This window comes from Salvia miltiorrhiza, chromosome 5, assembly GCF_028751815.1.
Source record: "Salvia miltiorrhiza cultivar Shanhuang (shh) chromosome 5, IMPLAD_Smil_shh, whole genome shotgun sequence".
NCBI lineage: Eukaryota > Viridiplantae > Streptophyta > Magnoliopsida > Lamiales > Lamiaceae > Salvia > Salvia miltiorrhiza.
In genome coordinates this window covers 50,033,082-50,059,887 of record NC_080391.1, presented here as the reverse complement: position 1 = coordinate 50,059,887, position 26,806 = coordinate 50,033,082, and the positions used below count along the sequence as shown (strand labels likewise).

The following is a 26,806-nucleotide window of genomic DNA, read 5'->3' as shown; positions in this document are numbered from 1 at the left end:
GGAGGTAGGGTTGTTTTACCTTCTAAGTGATGTATATGCTGTTTTTTCTTTTATTTTTGAAGTTTATGTGTACTTAGTGTTTTTTCTTTTATTTTTTAATGCTGACGTGTACTAATGATATGGCACTTGATCGGAACACGTCAAATACCGTCGCCATAAATTTTCTTACTACATGTGATTAAAAACCGGAGAGACAATGACAAGTATCCACAAAACAATTGACTTAACATAAGAAAGAGCAGCTGCCCTAAACCCCAGAAATCTAATGCCTGTGAGATTCACATTTATTGACAGCAAGAACAATCCCCTATTTCAACAGTCAGACCTGCCTGTTAATCGTTAATTATAAACTGCCAATAAGGGAATAAGACTTGTGATAGTAACATTATAACATACCAAACTCCATAAAATTCACTATATAATCAACTGTTGTTTTAAAATTTGTCAAAAGAATCTACAACTCGCACACAACAATAAGCATCTTAACGAAACTAGTAATGCAATGAAAACCACACCTGACCATCTTAAATAGCCGTTGAGAAAGGACAAAAAAAATCGATTGACATACCTGTTGAAATTCAAACTTAAAACATTTTTTTTATAATGTCGGCGCATGTTCTAAATAAAGCCCGGATGACTCAAACTCATCTCATCGAGTTGCCGACTCGAGTCATCTTATCAAGTCAGTCGATATGAATGCTCTAAGATGTTACTTTTACAACTTATTAATTATTTAAGAATTTATTTTGTCAAATAAATTTCAATAGCTTATAAACTCCTAAACAACTTATAATATACTCCCTCCGTCCATGAAAGAACTTCCTATCTTTTCTTTTTGAGACGTCCACAAAAGAACTTTCTACCTATTTTTGAACTATACCCCACCACTTACTTTTCACTTTTCACCACTCCCAATACACTCAACTACTCCCTCCGTTCCATTAAAGTTGGCCACATGTCCTTTTTGGGTGTCCCACTAAAGTTGGCTACTTTCCTTTTTGGGTAAAATTACACCAAATTAAACTCTATAATTAAGTCAACTAATCTACACCTAATTAAACCTATCTTCTACACTCATTTAACCTATCATATCCTCACTCATATTTCTCTCTCTCACACCGCGCCTCCCTCTCTCCTCTCTAGGGTTTCTATCGGCGCCTCCCTCGCGCCGCTCTAGGGTTCTCACCGGCGGATCTAGGGCTTTCGCCTCGCCCAAATCCCGTCGTCTTGTTCAATCACCAGCGGATATAGGGTTTCGACCCTTGATTCGCCTCTCCCGAGCCCATCATTGTGTTCTCCTCGCCCAGAGCTCGTCGCCTCTGGGCTGTTCCGATTTGGTGCCGCGATGAAGAAAAAACCCTCCTCAAGTGCAGATCCGGCATCTCTGAGCGGTGGCCGTCCCCCCTGGCACCCCTCTGCGTCCACTGGTGTTCCGGCGTCACCGGAGCCTTTCGCCTCTCCGGGTGGCGTCGATTGCCACTCAAATCGAAGCAAATTGGAATGGAGCCCTGAGTCATTCGCCTCTCTGACTGGTCGCCGTTCTCCCTGGAACCTTGTTGCGTCCATTGGTGTTTCGGCGTCACCGGAGTCTTTCGCCTCTCCGGCTGGCGTCGATTGCCACTCAAATCGACGCAAATTGGTGTTTGAATGGAGCCCTGAGTCCTTCGCCTCTCTGAGTGGTCTCCGTTCTCCCTGGAATCCCTTTGCGTCCACTGGTGTTCCGGCGTCACCGGAGCCTTTCGCCTCTCCGGGTGGCGTCGAATGCCCCTCAAATCGACGCAAATTATTGTTTGAATCGAGCCCTGAGTCTCCGGCGAAGCAGGAGCCGTATCAGTCTCCGCCTGAAACACCCGATTCCGATGGCTGTGTTGTGGTGGACACACTGTCACCGTGGTCTCTTAGGGAGTATGTTGTGCCCCTCGATGATGACGTCGACACCGCTGGGTGGACGCCAGTGCCTGAGACTGAGATGCAGCCCTCTCTGGCGAAGCCCCCTCCGGTGAAGAAAATGACCCGTTGGCAAACATTGAAGCAAATGTTTCCTTACTCGGTGAGGATGTTCCTTTTTGTGTGTCTTATCTGATTTTTAATGATGATCGAGTGGGGATTAATTGTTGCATTGTTTGTTGTTGGTGTACATGGTGCTGAAATGATGAAAATATTGAATCGAATTCTGTGATGAAAAATGATTTTCAATTGTGTTTCTGAGAATTTTTGTGAAATTGGCTTTTGGTGTTTTGTTTTCATTATGTTTAAGGCTACTTGGTGCCATCTTTATTGTTGATGTATCGGGCTGTGATGTACAGCCCGGTGCCTTCAGTTTTGATGTTGTGCCTTATTTGAAGCTTTAAGGTCGGCTGGTGCCTTCGTGTGTTGATGTGTCTGTTGTCTGAAGCTTAAAGGTCGGCTGGTGCCTTGTTTTTTGATGTGTGTTGTTTGAAGCCTTAAGGCCGGCTGGTGCCTTCTGTTATGTTTGAACATCACATACTAGGCTGCACACATGAGTAATGCATAACTGATTTGCTTGGTCTTTCATTCATTTAGTCCAGCCCTTTACAAAATGCATAACTGAATTTCTTTACAAAAAACAGACCTTTGCTATACAAAAAAACAGCCCATTGCTTTACAAAAAACATACCCTTGTTTTTTCAAAAAAAAGAGACCTAGCAGCCCTAAATTTCTAACTGTTGGAAGTCATTGATTAGGCCTTCTTGTGCAAAGGGATATCCTAACTTATCCATAATCTGTTGCACCAAATTCATAGGTGCATGTTCAGTCAAGTAAGTAATGCACTCTTCCACCAAATTCTTAGAAACCTCCAAATCCCTTGGCAACTCCCCTGCTCTCATTAGTGCATCTTTCCTCATGTGTGGGATTTTGTATGCATTATGACCTCGCTGTTTCATTATCTCTACCATGCATGATTGCAAACTAAGGAACACTTTGTTAAGTGTGTGAGGAGATAGTGCTGCATATGATGCCTCAACAGCCTTCACAAGATCATCACAACTGTAACATGCATGCTCTTCTTGTATGCTCTGAATAGCTCTAAACCATCCCAGGTCGTTCACATTTGTGTCCGGACTGTTTGGTGGTTGTTGAACTATTCTTATGTCGAATCCATGAGCTGTGGCTGCAGCCCTAAATTCAGGGTCTGAGTCTAGTATATGGGGCTTCGCATTATCTTGCTGAATATAGATCAATTTACTTCCAAATTCAGGCCACGCTTGATGTATTGCTGGTAGAAGCTGTATTAAAGATGAAAGAACAGTCTCAATTTTATTTGAAAATAAAATACATATCACATCCACATTCTTTGCATACTTGAGCTGCATTTTTGCATACCTGATTTATGTAGCACCCTTTCATGATTTCCTTGGTCACGGACTGTATAGGCTTTGTTTCCATAGTTCCAGCCGGTTTGTTCTTGTTGTTTCTCTTGGCTGGAAGTTGTTCTATTAGTGGGAAGATTCCAATCTTCCCATCAAATAGGCATTCACCAGAATTCGAAAACACCGGCCTACAAACTGCACACACAAACATTACCTTCTTTATGAAAGCCTTATTCTTGCACGTGCGGTGAGGATCTCCCTCTCCCGGTGTTAGGTAAAATCTGTTTGCTGCCTTTGTGATGTAAAACCACTTCTCATCCACATGAATGGTGTTGTCCATAGTCTTAAACTTCACAGCCGACATAATGCGATAACTTGTTTGGTATTGTTAAGTCGGGCTTAATAGCACTAGAATGTGCTCTGATCAGCCCTTTGTTTACCCACCTCCAAACAGTTGATTTGCTTTGATTAATCCCCACTGCAAGACATCGTATGGTTGATCTTTTGTGTAGCTCTAGACTTTGTATGAGCTCTATGTCGACTTGTATTCTTTTTCTTCTTGTTGCACCTGGTTTGGCATTGGCTAGATAAATTTCTTGACCATTCTCCTTTTACTTTTTTGCAGCCGCCCAAAGACGAGTAATCGTACGTTGTGATGTGTTGAAGAGGGATGCCGCCTCCTTCATGGCTCCGTACCGAGGCTTGCCATTCTTCAAGTTTGCAAGAAGATATTGCACAATCTTATTCGATCTTGGTTAGAGAGATCCTTAGGAGGTCTCATTGTTTGATGTGTTTTTCTGAATTTTTGGTGGTTTTTTGGAATCGGTTGTGTTGTGTAAAAATGAATCAACCCCCTTGTTTTTATAGATGTTCTGGAGGGCATTTTGAAAATGTACAGGTGTTAGTGTCACCGAAAATTTTTGGTGGCAAAACAAAATTCTTTACTGCCGCCTTTTTAGGAGAAATGTGTGCATTATTAAATTTGTTTTATCTAACTGCCGCTTTTTTCAATCATTATGATATTGGTTCAATAAATTTGATTGCAAGTGTTTATGTTTAATCTTGTTTAAAATATTGATTTCCTTAAATATAATGGGTAGATTGAATAAGTTAAATGAGTGAATAAAATAAAACTGAAAATTTTACGTGAATACAACTAAATAAAATAATTTTGTTTAATTTAATTAAATGTAATGAGTGAATAAAATAAAACTGAAAATATTGGTTTTAATTTAATAAATAAAATAAATTAAATTTATAAAAAAGTGAAAAAGATGGTTGTTAAGTTGGTTGAAATTAACAATTTAATTAAGTTTCAAAAAGTACATCAAATTTGAAGGGACCACCCTTAATCTCCACTAACTATCTCTTTCTTAATTTCCGTGTCGAAAAGAATGTAGCCAACTTTAATGGGAGTACCTTTTATCCACTCTCAATATACTCAACAATATTTTTTCTTAAATCCCGTGACACTCCCTCCTAAGAAGTTCTTTCATGGACGGAGGGAGTAATTTATAAGCTTATGCCAAACACTCTTTTAGATGCAACGGAAATCGAGAGATCTAATTTGTACCATTTCGAAGTAAGATAGGTGGCCAGTGCCAAGCCCAAAACATTACACCATCATGTAGAGTACGGAAAGATGAGTCAAATCACAAACACCCGTATCTCTTCATGGCTTAAACTTAGGTTTCGATTACATATTTTGTTCGAGCTGCCTTCGATTCTAAAAAAGATCCCATACATCTCAGTCGCCTCCAACTTGTCTTTTCCAGGAGTCTTCAACGATCAATTCATCCACCCCCCAATCTTCGTAGCTGTAGTTATCCCATTAAGATTGCAGTCAATAACTAAAACATAAGAAAATCATGGTATGAATTCTGCCAGAATAAAAAATTCTTGCCTTCCATCAGGGAGGTAACGACGGATTGTGAAAGGTATTTTTCGCTCCCGCAGCTCTTTCATTGCAATCTGAATGTCGAATGGATATTAGACATAATTAAAAACCAAATTAACAATGTCCGCTGCTTTAAAAAGGAGAAATATGCACATACAGACTATCATGACAAATAATACAAAACGCAGTGAGCTAGTATTATTATTACAATTATGACAAAGCAAGGTTTTTGCTTTTAACAATTATGTGTGATAAATTTGATATGCATCCTATAATACGGAGTAACATTTAATACAAATCCCAGTGAGCTATTATGATGAATATCTATGTGTTAAAATTGAAATACATCCTGTGCAGCTTCAGGATTTTGTATCACAAAGTCAAGAGCATATCTAAGCAAACAAAACATCCGAACAATTTTATTAAAACATTGTGATGCTCTCCGAATATAGGTCAATCGTGCTTCAAGTACAAAGATTGAAAAACACACTACCAAGTACCAGCATTGCCACTAGACAGTCATAAAATTCAAGCTTTTAGGTTTCTTATGCATTATGTATTATATCATCAAACTGAGACAATAATAGAGGAACTAAGATGAGAGATTGAAACTAGTTTATGAGTGTCAATGACCCAATCAATAGATCAAACCTCCAACTGCCTTAGTACAGCCCAAATAAACAACAGAATCAAATCATTAAATAAGAAATTCCAATAATATGAAACATGTGGTTGCAAAAGCTTGAACTTTGTTCAGCAATCAAAGTTTTTGAACTCAATCACAGCATTTATTGAGAAATCCAGATCCATTTCAGCAACTGCAATTCCATCAACTTAAACACTTCATACTGTTAACATCACCATATGATACACTACCTATCAGGAATAACTCTATCCCAACTTTTTATCTGACAGGATTATCATACACAACAGATCGCTAACATAATTAATTTGAGCACAAACTCAAGAACCAGGTCCAGAATATAACAGTACAAAGAAAAAAGCATTAGGAACTTGCCTTAAGAAAGGCCATATTACAACACAACACTCCAGAAATATGGAAAGTTCAAGTAGAACAAGAGAAGGCACTGTCCTTCTCTTTCTAAAAATGGTAAGCACATAACCTATTAATTGGACTTCAATTGTCTTCATATATGCCGGATGAGAATTTCACCTCTGCAAAATTTCTTTTCATCTTAAAAAACACTACTTCTCCTACATCTTCCCTAAAACTCTAATTATTTGTGAAAAAATCCAACTCCTACTCACTTCTTGAATTATGGTTACATTTATCTATATCATAATCTAGTTGTCCTGTTTATCAAGATTTAACTCTAATCATAATAAATCAATCTATCCATCAGCCTCCAAACAATTCCATCCTTTCAAATCCGAATTTTCCAACAAGTTAGATCAAATAAGGCCACTCAATGATATAGAACTTTTACTTTCAACTCAACCACAACTCAAAAACTTCAACAATTTACGCATTCGAGATCAGTGATGAGAATAGTTTAACCAAAAAAATAGTTTTCTACATGTCATATACATAATCGAACTTCTTACCTCCAGTGGATCAGTTTCGCCCTCCAACTCCACCATCACAGGTGCATTCATGCTGCCAAAACACACACCCAAATGTAAGAAATAACCAAAATTATAGCAAAATTAAGCGAATGTACAAGCTAAGACCTCAAAAAACAGTAGAAACCCAAACCTAATCTGCAGAGCCCGTGTGCCCAAAATTCTCGCCCGCTCATACTTAGTCATATACTTGGACGTTTTCCGAGGGCGTTCCACAGCCTCCTGCTCCTGCTTCTCATCTCCCTCGCCTTCGACGGCGTCCGGTATCTCCTCAGCCGCGTTGTTGTCTTCCTCTATCTCTGCCCCTTCCTGCAAATTACATAATAAAACCAAAATTATTAACTATTAGTATTATTTATGCAAACAAAAAAAAGTGATTTAACAAAAACAAAGCTATACTCACATCAAGCTCGGGCTCCGGTGGCTCATCCTCGTACCTATTGAAAAATCAAAGGTTTCTGTTATTTAATTTCATATTTTTTTTTGTAAACCCACATGAAACCCTAATCGTGTGAAACAAGATGTTTTGGTTCGTTTATGGTGAGTAGAAAATTGAGAAAATTCAAAAAGGTTACGAACCCTCCATCCATATCATAATCTTCGTCTGCCATGGCGCTGAGGGTTTTCCTTTCTTCTCTCTAGTGCTTGCTCTCTGCCTCTTCCCTCGCCGCGCTGTTTTTGCTGAAATTTGCATATTTGACTTCTCATTTACACACTGTAATTGAATGGGCCGGCCTGTCACGGCCTACTATCTACAAGCTACTGAGCCAGGCCCGTGAAAAGCTACCTCACTGTGTTTTTTCTTCGTTCTTCTTTTTTGATAAACTAGTATGTCCTCTCATGCGATGTACATGTACGGACCATGACATACTTTATAAGTTTAAATATATATATATATATATATGTATATATATAATTATCAAAGTATCGTTATGTATGAAGTGAATTAATTGATAACCAAAAATAATGTATATATTAATTTTAAATATTATTTTATTTAAAATATGTATATTAACAATATTATCAACTTAATGAGTACAATATTAAATTTAATGAGTAACATATAGTAATAAATTAAATTTATAAAGATAAAAAGTAAAATTACGACAAAAAACACACTATGAGATTTTTAATATATACACCAAACGGTGCGATCTCCTGTGTGTGAACAGTGAGGTCCCGAGTTCAAACCCCACTGCTCCCCCTCCCCAACTCCCCCAAGTCAAAAAAAAAAAAATACAAATATCAACTAATATTAAATATAATCAAGAAAAGATAGACAAATAAGTTTATATAAATAAATTAATAATTCTTACACAAACATAACTAAAATTTAAACCGAATTTGAAATTTTATTTTTTAGACATATAAATCAAATTCTATATATTTTTTCAGATATATAACTGATTTGAGGGGTTACACCACAAAACCCTCTTAAAATATAAACCATTTTAAACTATGGACCTCTGAATTATTCTTAATTTTATGTAGAATACGTTTAAATTTGATGTGTAAATATTTGAATTTCGAAAATTAAAATTTTAGCTTCCTATTAAATTCGAACCCAAGAACTTGAATTCATCAAATAAAGTGATAATTCACCCGTAGATCTTGATAATCTACAGGCTGAAAATGGTTCCTAGGTTATATTTTAAAAAGAATTAATATTGTAGCTAATCCCTATAACAAATTATTCATCTATAAATTTATATTAATATTAATATAAATTATTCTTTTTAAAATTTATTATTTTAAAATTTTTATTCTTAAAATTAAATAGTTCTTAGACAAACCAATGTAATCCCCTTATCCTTAATCGCACTAAAAAAATATATAATTAAAAAAATATGTTTAAATAAAAAAACACAAAGATTGCTATGTAATAAAAATATAGAAAAGTAAATAAGTTTAATACATAAAGGGAAGCAAAGAGAGAGAAAAAATCGCATGTTAAATTTAGGAGAGATGAGAGAGAACAAATATTATTTTTAATTTTATGAGGGAAGGGAAAAGGTTTTTCTTTAAAACTATAACTTACCATAGATTATTAGTTTCAAATTCATTTTTGATGATTTTGTAAATTAAAGATCATTTTTTGATAATTTTTAGAAAATAATCAAAACACAAAACAATAGAAGAGAAAGAAGAGAAAAGTTGGTGAAAAAATGTTATATAAATTGATGGAAAAATATTACTGTTAGAACTGTTTTTTTTTCATATATTATATAAATATAGATATTTTTTGTCAGATTTTCGTGATAAAGAAAATAAAATAAAATTGAGAAGAAAATGAAAATAAAGCAAATGAAATAAATAAAAATATAAAAAACATATAAATAAAATAAAATCAAAAGATAAAAATGAAATAAGTTTGAGACTTTTAATTCCTATAACATTTTTATTCTTATCATGATTTTTAATTTAATATATATTTAATATTTTATCATTGTTAAATTACAATTTTAGAAGGAAAAAGAAGAAAATGAAAATAACAAAAACAAAATATAAAAAAGCTAAAAATTTATTTTAGAGTGGAAATGGTAAACAGTATTCCCTCCGTCCCACTCCAATAGTCTCATTTTTCTTTTCGAGACGTCCCACTCCAATAGACTCATTTTTATGTTTGGTAATGATTTTACACTACAAACAATGTGGTCCTACACATCTTTACTCACTTTTACACTAAAAAAACAAGTTTCTTAATCTTCGTGCCCAAATGAAATGAGACTATTGAACCGGGACGGAGGGAGTAGTTATTTGCTAGTGGTAAAGGTAGAGTTTTTTTTAGTGGCAAAAAAATAAAACATGAAATAAATTGTGGTAACTGGTAAGATTGTGTTAGCCGAAAAATAAGCCTAATTAGTTAGAAGTGAAAACTGATTTTCAAAATTTGCCGGTAAATTGTTACCGTTGAACTGCTGCTTTATATTATATATAGAGGTCGCACCACAGGGGACTCGAACCCAAGACCTTTGGACTTGGACATTAACGCCTTACTGCTTAGCCAACACACACACTTTTTTTCTTCTTTTAGGTGTGTTGTTTTAGTTGTAATTTTTTTTTTTTATAAATTGTTGTTACTCAAATAAAGGAAAAACAACTCACAAGCTAACTCTCTAGATGACTCCTATTGGTTGGAGGAGAAACGTCTTACCAACAGATTGCGCTTCATCGTATCGTATGTGTCGCTTCACTACAGTGAGAAAGATAGAGAGAAGAAAAACTCTACCTTAAAATCCCTTATTTCTTTTTTCTTAAATTCTATAAAATAGAATTTCACTATTTTTATTTTATTACTCCCTCCGTCCCACTCTAATAGGTTCACTTCTTTTGGGTACGAAGATTAAGAAAATTTACTTTTTAGTAGGAAATTGGTAGTAAAGTGGTGTGGTTCACACCAATTAAGTATAATTTTTTTTGCCCAAAAAAGAAAATGAGCCTATTGGAGTGGGACATCCTAAAAAGAAAAATGAGTCTATTGGAATGAGACGGGGGGAGTACTTTTTACTCCCATGACTCTATAAGCACACCAAAAGTAGATGAATAATATTAGGGTAATTGGTATATAAGAGCATCCACAATGGTGAGCCAAGGTGGGTGCACAATTGTGGTCCCCACTCCTATTGCACCCACTCTCCACAATGGGAGAGCCCACTCTTGGCTCACTAGATTTACTTTTCATTTTTTATTTATTTTTATTCTTATTTTTAATTTAATTTGGGAGATGGATTTTGGGGGTGTTCACGCCAATAATTTTTCCAATCTTCTTTCATGGTTTTGTGAGAGTATAAATTATAGAAGATGAAGTATAGTAGTAGTAGGAGAGGAAATAGGGAATGAACATATTTATAGAAGCAAAATAAGAAAAAGGGGGGGGGGGGGGGGAGGGGGCAACGGCCGAAAAAAACGGCCAAAACCCAACGTCTCTCTTCCAGATTTTTCAAATTTTGAATTTTTTTTAATGTAAAATACGAAAAAGTGGGAGGTGGGCACACGCGCCTGAGGCTGCACCCGGAGCCCCAGCGCTTCGCCTCTTTGCATCGTTGGTGCGGCATTGGGGAGGGGTGCAATAAATGGAGGCTCGCACCGGCTATTGAGCCCCTATTATGGCTGCTCTAAATACATGAATTTTACTCACTTTTTGGTATTTAACATGAACTTTAAATCTTAGTTATAAATACATGAACTTTACTTTCTTTTGGTATTTAACATGAACTTTAAAATATAGTTATAAATACATGAACTTTAAACTTATTAAATTTTTGACTCGTTTTTCATTTTTTCCCAAATAACTTGAAATGCCTGAATTTTGACGAGGACAATTTCTCACTATAAAAATTAATCTTCACTGTTCAATTTTTGATCCATTTTTTATATTCCGAATTTCTAAATTTGGCTCTCTGAATTATGAAATTGGCTTTTTGAAATCCCGAAATCTTAAAGACAAAATTTGCTTTCTGAATTTGTGAAATTTGTAGATAAATTTTTATCGTTCACTTTCATATTTTAGTTTTTGGTTATTTTCCTCAAATAAAAAATGACGACGTCGTATCTCAGCGCCGATTTGTCCAGATTTATACTCCCTCCATCCCCCGAATAACCTCCTATCCATTTTGGGATATTACTCCACCGCTAATAATACTTTATTTATTCTTACTTTTTAACATTTCATAATTCTCAATGCTAATTATACATATTTTTACCGCTTTCAATACTAATTACTCCCTCCGTCCACGAATCATCTTCCTATTTGGTGTTCGGCACCGGTTTTAAGAAAGCTAAAAAAAGTGGTGTAAAAGACTAAAATGGTAGTGATAATGTATTGTGATTACTTTTAGTAATCTTTCACTAACTATTTGGCATTTTTTTTAAGTTTTGACTTAAATTATTTTTGTTTTTTTCGTTAAGCTATTTCTTGATTTTTTTTAATGTTTAATTAAATTTGTTCTTAGGTTTTTTAATTTATCTTTTAAATTTACAGAACAGTGCAAAATCTGCTGCGAATTTAATTAGACACTTGGTCTAATATCCATGAATTTAATGCTGGAAAACATAAATTGATGTCATATGCATGCACAAAATTAAATGTCAACAGATAAAGAGATTGCAAAAAGAGAAAAAACCGACTTCATTGAAAATGAATTAAAGGTGATTTACAAAGCTAAAGTGACGCCACCTTGTATAGTAACACCCTCCAAAATTTTTGGAGGGAATTTTAAACCACACCTACCTACTTACTTAGTCCATAAATACATGGAGTAGTAGTTGAACTCATTCAATGTTCTCAACAACACAAAATGGCAGAATTTAGGGGAAGCAATAAACTAACTGAAGACAAAAGGAATCAAATAGCACAGTGGCTATTGCAACATAGTTCGAACGGCAAATTGAAGTACGGGGCTAAGCACGAGGCTGCCAGCATCTTCAACACAAGTGACAAGACGATCTATACGATCTGGAAGGAGGCAGCGGCGTAGCAAGCAGCAGGCATTCCTATCAAATTAAAGAACATGAAAAAAGGGCAGGGACTCTACCAGAAACTCTACAAGTTGATGAAGTACTAGTGCAGGAGTGTGTAGAGTACCTAGAGGGTCTACAAGATAATGGCAGCTATGAAGAGGCAACACATCAAACCATGGAGGAAGAAGAGATGCAAGAAATCATGGAGGGGTTCATGCATGTGCAAATCAGTTAGAGTAGTGTAGGAATTCCATTTTGGGTTGGGTTTACAAAACCAAACATCATTCCATGGCTTCATTTTGTATGTTTGGAATGTAAACTTTTTAAGTGTAAGGCATTTTGTATGTTTACATCATAAGAAACCTCCAAACTAAGTCATAAACTTAGTGATGGCTCTCTTAAAAGGTAAACAATTCCCCTCAGATTATACATCATCATTGGGGCTGACTAAGACCAACTTATAGTATCAGTAGTAATCAATTAAAATCTGAAATGCAGGCATCACCAACAACAAGTATTCAGAGAACATATACACAGCACCAGAGAACTGTTGAAACATGGTATCATCATAATGCAGAGAGAAAGAGAAACTAAAGATTGTAATTGTATTACTTGATATCTTTCTTTGATTTACAATCATTCATTTTATACTACAAAGGGAAGATGATAGTCGTACAAAAATCCCTATGATTAAGGGATTTTTGTTCATTTCTGACTTTGCATGCTCCATTTCTGACTTTCTATACTTCTTTTCCTGACTTTGTATGTTCAACACTCCCCCTCAAGTTGAGTGACGGGATTTCCGATACTCAACTTGGAGAGAACTTCTGAAAAACTTTTGAAGTCCACAGCCTTGGTTAGGATATCAGCGAGCTGATCTTCAGACCTCACAAACGGGAGCTCCACAATCTTTTCCTCAATCTCCTCCTTGATAAAGTGCCTATCCACTTCGACATGTTTAGTTCTATCATGTTGAACTGGGTTTTCAGATATGCTAATGGCAGCCTTGTTGTCGCAGTACAATTTGCACGTCTTTGTTGGATGAAGGCCTAATTCCATCAACAATCTTCTTAGCCAAAGGACTTCAGTTAACCCGCTTTTGATCCCTCTGAATTCTGATTCTGCACTTAAGAGAGCAACCACCTTTTGTTTCTTACTTCTCCATGAGACAAGGTTGCCTCCAATAGATGCAAAGTATCCAGCTGTTGACTTTCTGTCATTCGGGTTTCCTGCCCAGTCAGCATCGGTGTAAGCTTGTATCTCAAGGTGTCCAGTCTTTTTGAACAGTACTCCATAGTCAAAAGTCTTCTTCAAATATCTCACAATTCTTAGCGCAGCTTCCATGTGGTCAGCCTGTGGTTGGTGCATGAATTGACTAACAACACCAACAGCATAAGCAATGTCAGGTCGAGTATGAGAAAGGTAGATTAGTTTCCCTACCAGACGCTGATATTGTCCTTTATCGGCTAACTGAGCTCCTTCCACAATTTGTAGCCCATGATTTACGATAATAGGAGTTTCTGCTGGCTTGCAGTCTAGCATCCCAGTTTCAGCTAGGAGATCTAGAGTATACTTTTTCTGGTTGATGAAGATCCCCTTCTTTGACCTGAGAACTTCAATTCCGAGGAAGTATTTTAGTTTTCCTAAGTCCTTCATTTCGAACTCTTTGAACAAGCTTTCTTTTAACTTCTGAATCTCCTCTGTGTCATTCCCTGTTATGATCATGTCATCAACATAAATGACCAAACAAGAGATCAGATCACCTCGTTTCTTTAAGAATAAAGTGTGATTTGAGTTGCTTTGCTGGTACCCAAACTTCTTCATGGCTGCGGTGAATCTTCCAAACCAAGCTCTGGGAGACTGCTTGAGCCCATATAAGGTTTTCTTCAACTTGCAAACTTCACCCTCTCCAAAATCTCCTGAAAAACCTTGAGGCACCTCCATGTAGACTTCTCTCTCTTCTTCAAGCTCTCCATGAAGGAAAGCATTTGTAACATCGAACTGATGAAGATCCCAGTCCTTATTAGCAGCAATTGAGAGGAGCACTCTGACAGTGTTCATCTTTGCAACAGGTGAGAAGGTCTCCTCGTAGTCGATCCCATACATCTGTGTGTATCCTTTTGCGACCAATCGAGCCTTGTAACGCTCAATAGATCCATCCGGTCTCCTTTTGATTGTGAAGACCCATTTGCATCCTACAGTTTTCTTCCCCTTTGGTAGTCTACACTTCTCCCATGTATGGTTTCGATTCAGTGCACTTATTTCTTTCTTCATGGCATCTCTCCAATGTGGAATCTTTATGGCCTGTTCCGCATTCTTTGGGATCTCTTCGTCATACAAAGCTACTTCATAGGCAGCGGCAGTTTTGGATAGGTTTCCTTTGGCGATACCCCCAATAGAATACCGAGAGTTCTTCCCAAACTTTTCTGGTGAATAACGTTTAGGAGGAATTCCTCGAGTACTTCTAGGGGGTAACACATATCTCTCCTTGTCTGCACCCATGGTATGCTCCTCCTGTACTTCCTGTTCTTCTTCTTCAACCACTTGAGAAACAGGATCAGTAGAACCCGAAATCATAGTAATAGGTTCAGAATCTCTTACCTCAGATATCAGTGGCGAAGAAGATATTTGGGGCGGCGGTGGATTGGATTGCTCAGATGTGAATGAAGTAAGCTCGGTGGCTAGGTTAACTTTTTCTGCTGGATCTGCTTCCGAGACTGGCATTGGTAACCATCTTAACAAGTCGATCTCACTCTCACTCTCCCCCTGACTGGTAAGGTGGTTATCGTAAAAATACTCAGTTTCAAGGAAATCACAGTTCATGGTGGTGATGATTTGACGGGTTTTGGAATTGTAACACCTATATCCTTTTTGATTAACTCCATATCCTACAAACACACACTTGACTGCACAAGGAGAGAGTTTGGTGCGTTCATGTTTAGGAATGTGAACGAAAACAGAGCACCCAAAGACCCGTGGTTGAAGTGTAAGGACAAGAGGTATGGAGGCCAGAGTAGACAATTTCTGTAATGGTGTTTGAAGTTTAAGAGTCCTAGTACAATCATCAATAAATAACAGAAAATATTTAAAACCTTGTCCCCCTACCACGGGTGAAGGACCCCAAACATCAGAATGAACAAGAGAAAATATGGAGTTTACTTGTGTGTCATTAGGCTTAAAAGATTTTCGGTGGCTTTTAGCTAAAACACAAGTTTCACAAGATAAATTCTCATTATTTTTTATTAATTTAGGAAATAAAAGCTTAAGATACCCCATGGATGGATGCCCTAACCGACGGTGCCAAAGCCAGGCTTCTCGGTCAGCAGTTCCGTGAGCCAGCATCACCTTGCCTTGTTGAGCTATCTCATCCACATAGTACAATCCATCTCGCTCAGTGCCACGCCCAATAATCTCCCCCGTCCTGATATCCTGAAGCAAACAGAAGTGGGGATGCATTATCATGGTACAATTGAGTTCTTTTGTAACATGGCTAATAGATAAGAGTTTGTGTGAAAGAGACGGGACATAAAGACAATTTGAGAGATGTAAAGTAGGGGAAATTTCTATAGTTCCGGCTCCTTTAACACGAGTCAAATCACCGTTTGCAGTCTGAACATGCGTACGATGTGATGTTGATGACTTAATAATATCAGTTTTATCAAAAGTCATTGTATCAGTGGCTCCACAATCAAAAATCCACCCTTTATCTCTATCCCTATTATCACAAGATGTTTGATATGCAGCGGAAGTATTTAGGGAATTTCTACATAATTGAGAGGTGTTTTTAGTATTATGTAGAGGTTTGGGGTGGTTTTGTAATTTATGGGGTATTTTGTATAAATCTCTAGATAATGGAGGACTAGGTTGCAAATGGGGGCCAATCTGATATTTAACAATAGTAGGGAGGTCACTTTGCATAGAGTGGGGTCTATTTAATAATTTAGCAAAAGTTGAAGGGTTTAGTGGCAAGCCACCAAACCCTATACCTATTTTTCCTTTTCCTCCACAATCATGCGCCGCTCCTTCCCCATTTTCGTGTCTTTTCTTCTCCTCTCCAGTCTGAATATTCTGCTGATACGGCGGGCTGATTCTCAGCTCAAGATTCAAATCCGGGCACTTCTCTCTCTTGACCGCCCTTGAGGTCGGGACGGAGGTGAAGTTGCCGCGCTTGAGGTCGGGGCGGAGGTAGTTGATCCAGCGGAGGCGGCAGCTCTTGCCGCAGTGGAGGAGGCCGGCGGCCTTGGGGAGGGAGCGCCAGCAGCCTTCCCCATGGGCGCGGATGTAGGCGATCAACCGGTCGTCCTCCTCCTTAGTCCATGCGCCTTTGTTAGTGTGAGCTTTCTCACAGCAGGGAATCGCCTCGCAGTTAGGGTACGCTTTCCCGGCGGCGGCCTCGCTGTACGCGCCGGGGACGCCCTGGTACGCGACGGTGAGCTGCGCGCCGTGCATCGGCGCCGGCGAGAAATCGCCGCTGCTGGAACCCGATGATGAAGGGTCCGGGTTGGTTGCCGGCTGTAGCCGGGCGGCCTCCCACCTCACTTTTGAGAACGCCGACTCGACTGAGGGAATGAGAACTTTCTTGAGAATGTCCCGACAAAGTTTATCATATCTGCCATCGAATCCAGGGAGGAACTGAAATAATCGGCAATTTCCGATTAATTTTCGGTGCTTATTAATCCCTTCTTCATTGCAGTTGATTGGATTTGGGTCTCTTCGACCCATTCTGTGGATTCTGTTTGGATTTGGGTTATTTGAATCTGTTTGGTTTATGGTTTCAATCTCTCCTGGCATTTTTTTTTTCAGGAAATGAAGAACAGGGTCTGCCTTGATTTGGTGAATTGGCTAGGAACGGTTTTGGTTTTGGATTATGAACGATGATGATTCGTTTCTGAGTTCCTAGGGTTGAACCTGCTCTGATACCATGTTGAAACATGGTATCATCATAATGCAGAGAGAAAGAGAAACTAAAGATTGTAATTGTATTACTTGATATCTTTCTTTGATTTACAATCATTCATTTTATACTACAAAGGGAAGATGATAGTCGTACAAAAATCCCTATGATTAAGGGATTTTTGTTCATTTCTGACTTTGCATGCTCCATTTCTGACTTTGTATACTTCTTTTCCTGACTTTGTATGTTCAACAAGAACATCACCGGAGCACATACAGAGAACATATTCAGCGCATATATTCAGGCACAACTAGCAAACAACAAACACCATAGGCATCACCAGCCAACCAACAGACCCATAGGCATCACCAGCCACCAACAAAACAAAAGAGACGATAGATTCAGTTAAGATATCACCTTAATCGAGCAAATCTAGCATGCAAGGAAAATAGATGGCTAGGGTTTTAAGGTAGCGGCGGCGCGGACAGGGATCTGAAGGCGGCGGCGGTATGCGGGGCAGCGGCCGTACGTCAGAGACGAGGCCACCGACAGCAAACCATGCTTGGTACTCAGTATCATCGCCGATGGACTCCGAAATACCTACGTATTTCGTGTATTTCTCGGCTTCAAACTGAGCAAAATTGTAAAAAATGGCTTCTTCCACAGATCCGGGTGCCGGTGCCGTTGGAGGTGGAGTAGGGGTCGGCGGCGACCACGGGTCAACAGATCCAATTGCCGGAGTGGAATCTACAAAAGATTCAGTCTCCTCAACCATGGATTCCGTCTCCACCACGAATGAATCAGTCTCCGGCACAAATGATTCAGTCTCCGACACGAATGATTCAGTCTCCGGCACGACCTCTTCAAGAGAAGCCACATACTTATTCACTACATCTTCCATGGAGGGATAGACGAAAAATGTATCGACTTCCTCTGATTCAACAACCCTCTCAATTGAATAAGTGGGAGGAGACGTCGGAAGAGAAGCCATAGAACATCAACTGGTGGGAGGAAGAAGAAGATCGGAGAAGAGGAAGTAAAGGGAAAGCGGCGCTACTCAAGAAGTTAGGGTTTGCGCCGAATTGGTTCCAATTCCCATTTTAGGGAATAAAATAGGGAAGCAACCCTATTTTAAGTGGGCCGAAAATGGTAAAATAAATTAAAGAGGCTGACAGCTGTTAGCCAATTTAATTAGATGAGCCTAATTAAGTGAGATTAATTAGTGAGTAGTGTGGTGGGCCTAATTGGTAGAAGGTCGTAATTTAAAAATAAAGGAAGGATATATATGTCCAAAAAGCAGAGTATGGAGTTATTTGGTGGACAAAATTTTAGAGGCAAACAAGAAGATGATTCGTGGACGGAGGGAGTATAACATTTTTTCTCAACTACCAATATAATTAACAACTTTTCCTTAAAACTCATGACGTCACATACTCAAAAATTATTTGAAGGACCGAAGAAGTATATATTTTTCACTATTTTTGTTAAAACTCGTGTCCTTCCATCCACACCATACGGATGTCCGAAAAATATAAACTGGGCCATTATCAAAACTATAAAACGCGGGCCAATATAAAATTCGGGTCAAATTTTTGTTTTCTTGAGCTCTTAGGCTCATAAACCCTGATTCTCCCTCCCACTCTACTCCTACCCAGTCAGAGGGTTTACGGTGTTTGGATCTGATAGATTCAGAAACCCGACCCGTTACCCGTGTAGGACCCGTTCTCTCTCACTCGCCCTTCGTGGCCTCTTCTCTTCCGCTACCAAAAAACTTCTCCCGACTTTGATGGCGTCGCCGCCACCATCCCCTCTTTCCAAAAACACACCACCTCTCTAGACCTCCACTTTTTCCACACATTCCAAACACATCCAAGCTCTACATGGAGATGAGAAGATCCGCGGTCCAGAAAGCCGCCGCCGCCGCTGCCGCTGCCGCCATCAACACCGCCGCAATACTCTTCCCTCCGATCAAACGACCCCTAACCGTTTGGCCCCATCCTTTACAACGACCGGAAAATCTAAACACAAAACCTAAACCGAAAGAAGCGTGCCAATCAGATTTCGTGGCGACGCCCCCTGCTTCAGCTGCATTTGATCAGCGGTTTCTTGACACGAAAAGTTTGTCTTCTATTCTATCGGCACCGAGTTTGAATTCATTTCAGTGTAGCGATTTGCTAAAAGATTTGAATCCTCATCAATTTGATTCTATTTTCTGGGAAATTCATAAAAATGTTGATCCTTCCACTGCATTGAAGTTCTTTTACATTGCGGGGAACGGCCACAGCTTTAAATTCACGCTTAGATCCTATTGTGTATTGTTCCACTTGTTACTTTCTAAGAATCTTGATGCAGCTGCTCGATTGCTCTTGAAAAGATTTATTGATGGGAATTTGCCCATGACATTGAGGGATGATATTGTGGATTTGCATAGGGAGATCGCCACTGTTTTGGTGGATGTTTGTTTGGGTTCGGAGCAATTTAGGGGAGGGGTCAGAGGGTTTGATATTTTGGTTCATCTTTATGCTAGTGACCTTAAGAGCTTGGGGTTTGATGTTGCAATGGATGTGTTTAGGCTGTTAGCCAGTAGAGGATTTGTCCCATCTTTCAGGACTTGCACTTTTTTTATGAGCTCACTTGTTAAGGGAGACGAACCGGAGAAAGGCTATGAAGTTTTTACTATTGTTTCGAGCCAATTTTCGCCAGATGTTTACTTATACAGTATTGCAATAAATGCACAGTGCAAAAGAGGTAAGGTTGAGGAGGCAATCGAACTGTTTAAGCAAATGGAGAGTAAAGGCGTTGCGCCGAATGTTGTTACATATAATAACCTTATGCATGGCCTTTGCAAAAGTAGGAGACTGGAAGAGGCATTTCAGCTTAAGGAGAGAATGGTAGATAAGGGGATGAAACCAACTCTTGTTACTTATGGTGTGCTGATTAACTGTCTGATGAAACTTCAGAAATACGGTGAAGCTGATTGTGTCTTGACAGAGATGTCAAGTAAGGGGCTTATTCCCAATGTTGTTGTTTATAACACATTGATTCATGGGTTTTGTGAGATGGGAAATGTGGCAATTGCCGTGAAGTTAAAGGATGATATGTCATTACTAGGTGTTATTCCAAATTCAGTTACTTATAATACTCTCATAAATGGACTCTGCAAGGACAATCAAATAGATTTAGCTGATCAGTTCTTAAGAAAGATGATAGAAGAAGGTTTAAGTATAAACTTAGGTACTATAGATTCTGTCATTCATGGATTATGTAAAAACTTAAGATTTGACTCAGCTCTTAGGTATACCATGTTAATGATCTTTAAGAATTTGAGGCCTCGCAATGTGTTGCTGACAACTTTGATGAGTGGACTTTGCCGGAATCATAAGCATTCAGAAGCCTTGAAACTATATTATGGTGTACAGGGTACAGGAGTTGCTGCCAATACAGTGACCTCAAACGCTCTTGTTTTTGGACTTTGTGAAATTGGTAAGCTGCAAGAAGCCAAATCTATCATCAAGAGCATGTCGGATTGTGGTGTTAGTTTGGATACTTTCACGTACAATGCACTAATCTATGGGTGTTGCAAAGAGGATAGGTTGGAGATTGGCTTTAAGCTCAAGGAAGAAATGATTGATAAAGGAATCTCTCCAGACACCGTGACATACAACGTGCTGATAAACGGATTACTTAAAAAGGGTAAAATGGATGAAGCTCTGATGCTTTGGCATGAATGCCGAAGGAATGATCTTGTTCCGGATGTTTATTTGTATGCGGTAATGATAGGTGGGTATTGCAATCGTGATAAGTTTGAAGAGGCTATGAATTTCCTTGATATGTTGCTCCAGCAGAATGTTACGCCGAATTCTGTTGTATATAACATACTCATTAGAGCATACTCTAGGGTTGGAAACATGCCAGAGGCCTTTAAACTCCTTGATGAGATGAGAAGCAAAGGTATTCCATGCACCCTCGCCACCTATACTTCTCTAATACATGGAATGGGCAATCTTGGCAGAGTAGGTGAATCGACATATCTGCTTGATGAAATGAGAAAGGATGGTTTGCAGCCTGATGTAGTATGTTACACTGCACTAATTGGTGGTTATTGTAAGCTAGGCCAGATGAATGAAGTAACGAGTCTCTTGCAGGAAATGTCTTCATTTAACATACAACCGAACAAGATTACTTATACAATAATAATCTATTGGTACTGCAAGTTGGGTAGGAAGGCAGAGGCTGCTCAGAGTCTGAGGGAAATGCTAAGCAAAGGAATCGCTCCTGATTCTGTGACTTTCAATGTACTGTTACATGGATTCAGCAAGGAAGGGGATGCAAAGGAAGTTTTCTCTCTGTGGGAACACATGTCTGATAGAGGAATAAATTTAGATGATGTTACACATACTTCATTGGTTCACCGTATGTCCCAGCAATCAAAGACTGAAAATGACTAACTCTGGACTGGTAGGCCTTTATTCTACTTTTCTTCATGCAATTTTCGAACATACTTATAATCAATCCTTCAGAAAGTAATACTCATCTATTTATTCCTTATATTGATGTTCTTTGGGTCACCTTCTTCCTTTTCTTCTTATTCTTCTTCTACTTATTTCTTTTCTGGTATGTTGTTGCTTTTTTTTAGTGCAACTGTTACTCTCTTTTTGTTGTTTTGTGTGTATGAGTGTATTTCTGTGTTCTCAGGATAGTTGTTGTCTTGTTGATAGCTTGACAGCAGCATCAGTTATTTTGTATGTGGCTCTTGGCAATCTTTTGACATGCTCAGATGCATTCAATTCAAATATCTGTTGTCTTGGGTCTTTGAGGAAAATGACATTCAAGGATCAGAAAGTTCCCTGATGTATGAAACTTTGTAGGGTAGTTTGCACTATACCATTAGTTAGTGGGAAAGGGAGCAGGCTGGATGATAGTTCTTTTTCTTTAAACGAGGGTTTTATTTTGTTCACTTAAAACACTTCAATGCAGAAAATTCAATGTAGAATCTTGGGTAGAATTATCACCCTGAGCATATACTGACTGGACCTTTTGAATATTATGATTGCAAAATACTGTATGTTCGTTTTTTAGTTTCATTTGTTGTTTTGAACTTAACGAATTTCTGATTATGTACCACTTAACATTTTGGAGACCAAATGTTTTTGTCTGAAAACATATATTGTGCTAAATATGTTGATCCAGCTTGATTTAAATAATGGAGAGCTTTCTGAATATCATCTGGTATATTATGTCTTTCAAGTGTAGAAACTGTTTTTTTTCTTTCTTGTTACTATATATGTTTGCCTTGATCTCTCCAATATGTTTCCAAATACACTTTGGTATCAGAAGAACCCTCTAAGCAGTTAGTGGAAAATTGGAAATAGATTTGTATCACATTTTTATTTTGATCACAATACCTTGAAGTCTACAGCTTCTCCTTGTGAATTGAATTGGTGGTAAGGGATAAATTGTTGAACGAATGTTGCTAAGGTAGTATATAGTTACCTCAGAAAGAAGCTCTTCTATATTCTTTCTTCTAAGCTTTTATGTATAGGTGCTCTTAGTGTAATGGGTCTATTTGAACCGTTGCAGGTAATTTGATTTTATTCTTGTACTAAATATGGGAAAAGCCTTGTTCTTAGAATCTTATCAGATTCCCCCTTGCATGCTTGAAGAGGAGAAAAAACAATTGAACCTTTTGTAATTTTCTGCTTATGTGAAGGCGTACATTGTTTTTCTTTCATATGATAGTGACATTATTAACTATTTACTGGATGTCAATGTCAGCTTTGGGACATGAAGATTGGATCATGAGATCATCCAACAAACAAAAAAATAGGTCTGTCAGCATCTGACTTCGCCGGGCTGACCTTGAGTGCACATCCATTGATTCAATCTCAGACTGCATGGACTACAAGGTACGGTAATTTGCTCAAAATGCTTCCTGGTCTCATTGGTTCTCTTCTGCATTAAGATATTCAATTGATTTTTGTCTCTACTAGAATTGCTTGGTTTTTATTTTTGCTGTTAATATGCATGTGTTTTTCTCTGAGATATGGACAATTGCTTAAAGTTTTTTATTTGACGTGATTCATCCTACAATTTTGGAAGAGCCATTGGCACTTGGGGAATGAAATTCTTACACATGATTTGCACTGGAACTCCTGTTTTGACCAGCAGCTGTAATTGAATTAGAGAGAATCGCCAGTGAGTTGATGTTTGGTTTATTAGTCCAAAGGCTCCCTTAACTTGAATTATTATTTAGATTTTAGAGTAAGGAGTAATACTCACAAGTCATAGGCGTTAACATGGTACTGTAGGTTATACAATGTTCCTGAATAGTCTTCTATTGACCCCCCAAGCAGTGGTTGGTTATGACTGGGTCCTATATGGTTGAGTGTTGAATTACTTCTAGTCATTCACTTGATTATTGCAACTCACAATAATGGGTTTGATGAACTGTCTGAGGCTTACTTCATTTTACCTTGAAACTAAGATATAGGTGTTTTGAATTTACATTTTGTGACTGAGACTGAGTGACTAATTATCCTTTTGGCAATATGGATACTATGTACTGGACTACTGATATAGCAAAAAATGCTGCATGTTTCCATATTGGATCTATTCAGTTGTTAGGATGTAATGTTTTTTTTGGTGGGATGTGGCTGTGGGCTGGAGTGGGTAGATTGATTCTCCCTTCTTTTATGTTGTCATGAACTGAGCCTTTAAGCCAGTTGGTAATATTAAAGCCTTGATAGTGTTAAATATTTATTTTGTTTTTTAAAGCTTGATTTGATTTCTTTCTACTTTGTTGATCAATATATGGTTTTTTTTCTAAAATTCAGAATTCCAAGTTTTATGTGCTGCCGCTTTTGGGCTAGCTGTCTTTGTAAAATATATGATCATATGATGTATAAGATGTTGAGATTGATAAGGGAAACTTCTTTATCAATCATCTGCCCAGACAAGCAGCAAGCTAAGCTACATGCTTGGCTTGGTTTTTATATTATCCGGCTCATTTTTTATTCTCTGAGCACCATCAAGGTTGTTCAATGCTTATGTTCCAAAGAATATTTATATCAGGACATAAATTTTATTCAGCAGCTCAAATATCCTAGTTTTCAAAATTCTTTTCAAATTAATTTCATCCTTGATTTTTCTGAAATTGAAAGTGGATAAGTAGTTAGTAGTTTCTTAGTACTGCATATGTCAGCGATCAGTTTAAAATTAAATCAATCAGATGAATGATAAAACTGACGCGGAAAACGACAGATGTGTCTTATATAGTAATTAGTACACGAGGGTGAAGAGTACCCTATTTACCAACTACTACAGCCATTTTCGTAACTTAGATATTCATGACAAAAAAGGCATCACGGAAGAATATGGTTGAGATTCATTGGCTGAACTATGTGGTTAGGATCCAACTCAAGTGCCTCAACCATCTCCGGCCATAAGATTGCTGAGACAGTCCATGACCCATCTCCTCTAGCACTTTGCCTCTGATTTAAATAACCCACTCCTAGCCTTTCTATGGTCGAACAGGCTGTTCCAAGAACTGGACTCCCAAATCCAAAGTCTAATTCAGCAACTGGGAATCTTCTACCTGATGATATTACGATTGTTGGCCCCATGAGACCGAGAACACTCTTTGCTAACATCAGTCCAGGTCTGTGGCACTCCACCCAATCAATCAGATTCCTAAAATGTGCTTCATTAGTTACTGTAGTAATTGCTTTGTGAACTATTTCTGCTATATCTGCAATGGATCCTTGCTTTAAATTCTTGATATCTGAATCTGCAAAAGCTAGAGATAGCATATTACCAATGTAATTGGACATAGAGTTTTGGTTCTTGGATAATCTTGTTCGTCCGTCGACTAACCACCCCATCCTGCAATTATTATGGCTTTTGTCGACAACTTTTGCCATAACTTGCCATATATAAGCTGAGAAAGCCTCAATTTTGGTTCTTTTCTTCCCATTTGTGTTGGCAAGTCTTTGCAATCTGTCAATGTTTGAGTAATCTATATAATACAGGCGTTTGAGCAATATACTAATTGTAGGCATGTTGCATATGTCTTCCATGGTGCAGGTGATGAATGATTCATCCAAGGACGGATCATATCTGGGAGGGAGCCTGGCAAGAAGACCTCTGCTATGATCTGGGGAACAAGATATTGGTTTTTTCATGGCTATCTCAGACCATGTCACCAGGAACTTGCCGAAGGCACTTGCATCACCTAGTGCATGGTCAAATGTGAACGTCATTGATATGCCTCCACAGATGTAGGATGTGATTTGGACTTGCACTGGAAAGAAGTGTTCGGTGGAGACTAGTTTCCCTTGGAAAGACTGATTGAGATTGTAAAAGTCAAACTCCTTCAGCGGAATGCTTGCTTGTGCTTCTGTGACAAGTGCTCCACTATTGTCGCAGATGATCTCAGGTTCGCCTGATTTCTTATTTTCAGAAATCGTACCTGCAAAAGGATAGAAATGGCTGAGGCATTGAGAAAGAGATTCAATCAGGGTATTACTGATCGAGTGAATGCTTTGTGGTTTACTATAGAAGTAAATGTATGTCACTGGAAATCGGCCAGATAATAGGTCAAGATTTGAAAGGGAAATAATATGCCTCTCTGGTAAAGGATCTGCTGCTTTGACAATGGTTTTTCTAACTATCTTGACCTCAAATTTTCCATGGATGACATTTTCGCTTGCCATTTGGAATACGAATTAGGGTAACGAGTGAAAAGTGGTGTTTGATCTTCTGGTGGCAGTTCCTATCTTGGTTATATAGTCTGCAGGGAGACGGCACAGAAAGCAAATCCTGCTGTGGTGCTTGGTGGCCAAATCAACACTCCTTTCACTCTACACCGTTGATGAGCGATGTGGAATGCGACATCACTACATCTGTCGCGAACAATGGGAGTTCAGTTCTCCTCGGCCGTTGTTGGTGCTGAAACACACTCCCCACTACGACCTTTCTGCCTAAAAGAAGTAAGTGGTTCTTGACCCAATTGAAAAAACCCATGATGCAGTTGAGTGAATCTGTTTTCACTCGGAATATTCTCGTGATTACTGGAAGATGGCATAGTGGTTGGAACTATGAAATTAAATTGTAGCCATATTATATGGGGGAGACAAAACAATCCCTCCACTTGCTTCTGTCTTTTGGTTGGAAGTTGTTCACATTTGTACCATTATAAGTCCTAACCATTGAAATTTTTTTGTATGTGTATAATGTGATGTAATAGATGAATGTAGTAATTGTAATAACCATATCCAGTTAAGGATAATATGTTCATCGTCTATCTTCAATAGTAATAGATTTTTCATTAAATATATGTATATTTGTTCAAAGATGAACCATGAAGCAAGCGGCGTCCTTAGGTTCTATGTCAAGGGTGAACTAAAATAAAAACATTTTTTAGAATACAAAATAGAATCATTGTCGGCTTTTAGATCATCAAGATTTACGATTGATTCATCACTTTGTTGGATGAATTTATGGTCCTGAGTTCAAATCTCATAGGTAACAAAAATTTTATTTTTCACAATTCATATATTTACACAACAAATTCATACGTGTTTTACATAGAATTTATATATTTTAGCTTGTTCGTATTTTATATGTTAAGTGTTTATACCG

At 38.1% G+C, this 26,806-nt stretch overlaps 5 protein-coding genes and 1 pseudogene across 8 annotated transcripts in view; 2 read left to right on the top strand and 4 right to left on the bottom strand.

Moving 5' to 3' along the window:
- Positions 1-26,806, top strand: part of LOC130987205 (uncharacterized) — a 698,101-nt gene that overhangs the window by 637,703 nt on the left and 33,592 nt on the right. The gene's annotated exons all lie outside the window — the stretch shown is intronic.
- LOC131026080 (uncharacterized) lies at positions 2,673-3,696 on the bottom strand. Its single transcript, XM_057955855.1, has 2 exons — positions 3,346-3,696; positions 2,673-3,248 (listed from the first exon to the last, which is right to left on the bottom strand). Exons 1-2 carry the CDS (start codon positions 3,694-3,696, stop codon positions 2,673-2,675), a joined length of 927 nt encoding a protein of 308 aa, XP_057811838.1.
- LOC130987216 (DNA-directed RNA polymerases II, IV and V subunit 6A-like) lies at positions 4,875-7,531 on the bottom strand. The gene is made up of 6 exons (XM_057910870.1): positions 7,393-7,531; positions 7,217-7,250; positions 6,947-7,122; positions 6,796-6,847; positions 5,236-5,303; positions 4,875-5,149 (listed from the first exon to the last, which is right to left on the bottom strand). Exons 1-6 carry the CDS (start codon positions 7,422-7,424, stop codon positions 5,080-5,082), a joined length of 432 nt encoding a protein of 143 aa, XP_057766853.1. The 5' UTR covers positions 7,425-7,531; the 3' UTR covers positions 4,875-5,079.
- LOC130987204 (uncharacterized) lies at positions 16,077-17,371 on the bottom strand (annotated as a pseudogene). Its single transcript, XR_009089594.1, has one exon. The product of XR_009089594.1 is annotated as an uncharacterized LOC130987204 (transcript).
- LOC130987165 (pentatricopeptide repeat-containing protein At4g19440, chloroplastic-like) lies at positions 18,782-26,501 on the top strand. Of its 2 annotated transcripts, XM_057910810.1 has the most exons (4): positions 18,782-21,625; positions 22,943-23,073; positions 24,701-24,824; positions 25,250-26,501. In XM_057910810.1, exon 1 carries the CDS (start codon positions 19,048-19,050, stop codon positions 21,613-21,615), a length of 2,568 nt encoding a protein of 855 aa, XP_057766793.1. In that variant the 5' UTR covers positions 18,782-19,047; the 3' UTR covers positions 21,616-21,625; positions 22,943-23,073; positions 24,701-24,824; positions 25,250-26,501. The 2 variants fall into 2 exon arrangements, with proteins under 2 accessions (XP_057766793.1, XP_057766792.1); XM_057910809.1 differs by lacking the exon at positions 24,701-24,824.
- Positions 24,401-25,878, bottom strand: LOC130987181 (coniferyl alcohol acyltransferase). Its single transcript, XM_057910828.1, has one exon. The coding sequence runs from the start codon at positions 25,876-25,878 to the stop codon at positions 24,529-24,531; it is 1,350 nt and encodes a 449-aa protein (XP_057766811.1). The 3' UTR covers positions 24,401-24,528.